Source organism: Limulus polyphemus, unplaced genomic scaffold, assembly GCF_000517525.1.
Source record: "Limulus polyphemus unplaced genomic scaffold, Limulus_polyphemus-2.1.2 Scaffold5453, whole genome shotgun sequence".
NCBI classification, from domain to species: Eukaryota; Metazoa; Arthropoda; class Merostomata; order Xiphosura; family Limulidae; genus Limulus; species Limulus polyphemus.
This window is the reverse complement of record NW_013671063.1, coordinates 56,936-58,026: the sequence shown is the minus strand read 5'-3', so window position 1 is coordinate 58,026 and position 1,091 is coordinate 56,936. Positions and strand designations below refer to the sequence as shown.

At 34.0% G+C, this 1,091-nt stretch overlaps 1 protein-coding gene across 1 annotated transcript in view; it reads left to right on the top strand.

The window, feature by feature from the left end:
- The first annotated feature begins 480 nt into the window (after nt 1-480).
- The window catches only part of LOC106472594 (protein jagunal-like), a 9,156-nt gene continuing 8,545 nt past the window's right edge, over nt 481-1,091 (top strand). Inside the window, exon 1 of the mRNA XM_013933250.2 lies at nt 481-592. Within this exon, the coding sequence (XP_013788704.1) occupies nt 504-592 (89 nt within the window). The 5' untranslated portion in view covers nt 481-503. The remainder of the gene's footprint in view (nt 593-1,091) is intronic.

Genomic DNA, 1,091 nt, shown 5'->3' with positions numbered 1-1,091 from the left:
CGAGAGAAGGACGTGGCGTGATACTAGTCACATGACCTCGCTGACGCAACAATATACATGTGATAAACATAATAGCGTAACGAGAGGGTTATCGAAAATATTTTATTATTTTTGGTAAATCCGATGAAGAAGGCAACTCCAACAAATAATTTTGAAGGTCTGACTGTTAATCCACGGCATGTTTTAAAAACTAAATGTGAAGCCCAATCTATTATTCGATTTATCACTTGCCACTGAGTTACGCTGGTTTCGGAGAATTCTATTCCTCATCAGTAACCGTAGATAAGGGCAAATCGAAAGAATAAGAGTAGGCGTCATATAGTGGTGGAGTGTATATTATATGTATGGTAAAATACATCTCAAAACACCATACTTTTTCAATTTCATTTTTGTTGTGTTCAACAAATATGTTTGTACTAATAACAGAGTGTGTTGTCGATGCACTCTAGTGACAATTAAACGCAATACTTACAAGGACATATTCACATAGTCGGTTGACGAAAATGGCTACAAGAGGAGGGCCGTGGGTTACTGGAACTGATGGAAGCGATTTTAGTCATCGTCAGAAAGTGGCTTCTCATTATCATGTTAGGTAAGTTTACAAAAGCTACATCTTTCAATATATGTAGGTAGTGATGGATAAATTGAACGTGTTCAAACTGCCAATTAGTAATACTGATAAGGATAACTCGTACTAACTCAGTAGCTGCAGTGTTAGAACTTACTCTTCACTTAACGTAATTGGATATAGAAATTTAGAATATTTTTGAACTGTCGGCTGTTTCTCGCTTTTGCTATTCTACTTGTATTTGTACATATTTCAAAGAATAATAAATTACACATTTCTGTGACCTTCACAGTATTTTTGGTAGTACTTTAATAGTTTAATAGTAATACCAAAATTTTCATATTTATGCAGATCCTACTGCCATAGGTTTTTCCTTTTAGTTTTATTCACATGACGTCAACTGTAACTTCTGAGGCATCAAGCCAGGACTTGGATAAAAATTAAAACTTATTAGTTACAGCATGGAAACAACCACATTTTATATTCATGATGTATAACTATAAATATTTTTATAACAAGGTAT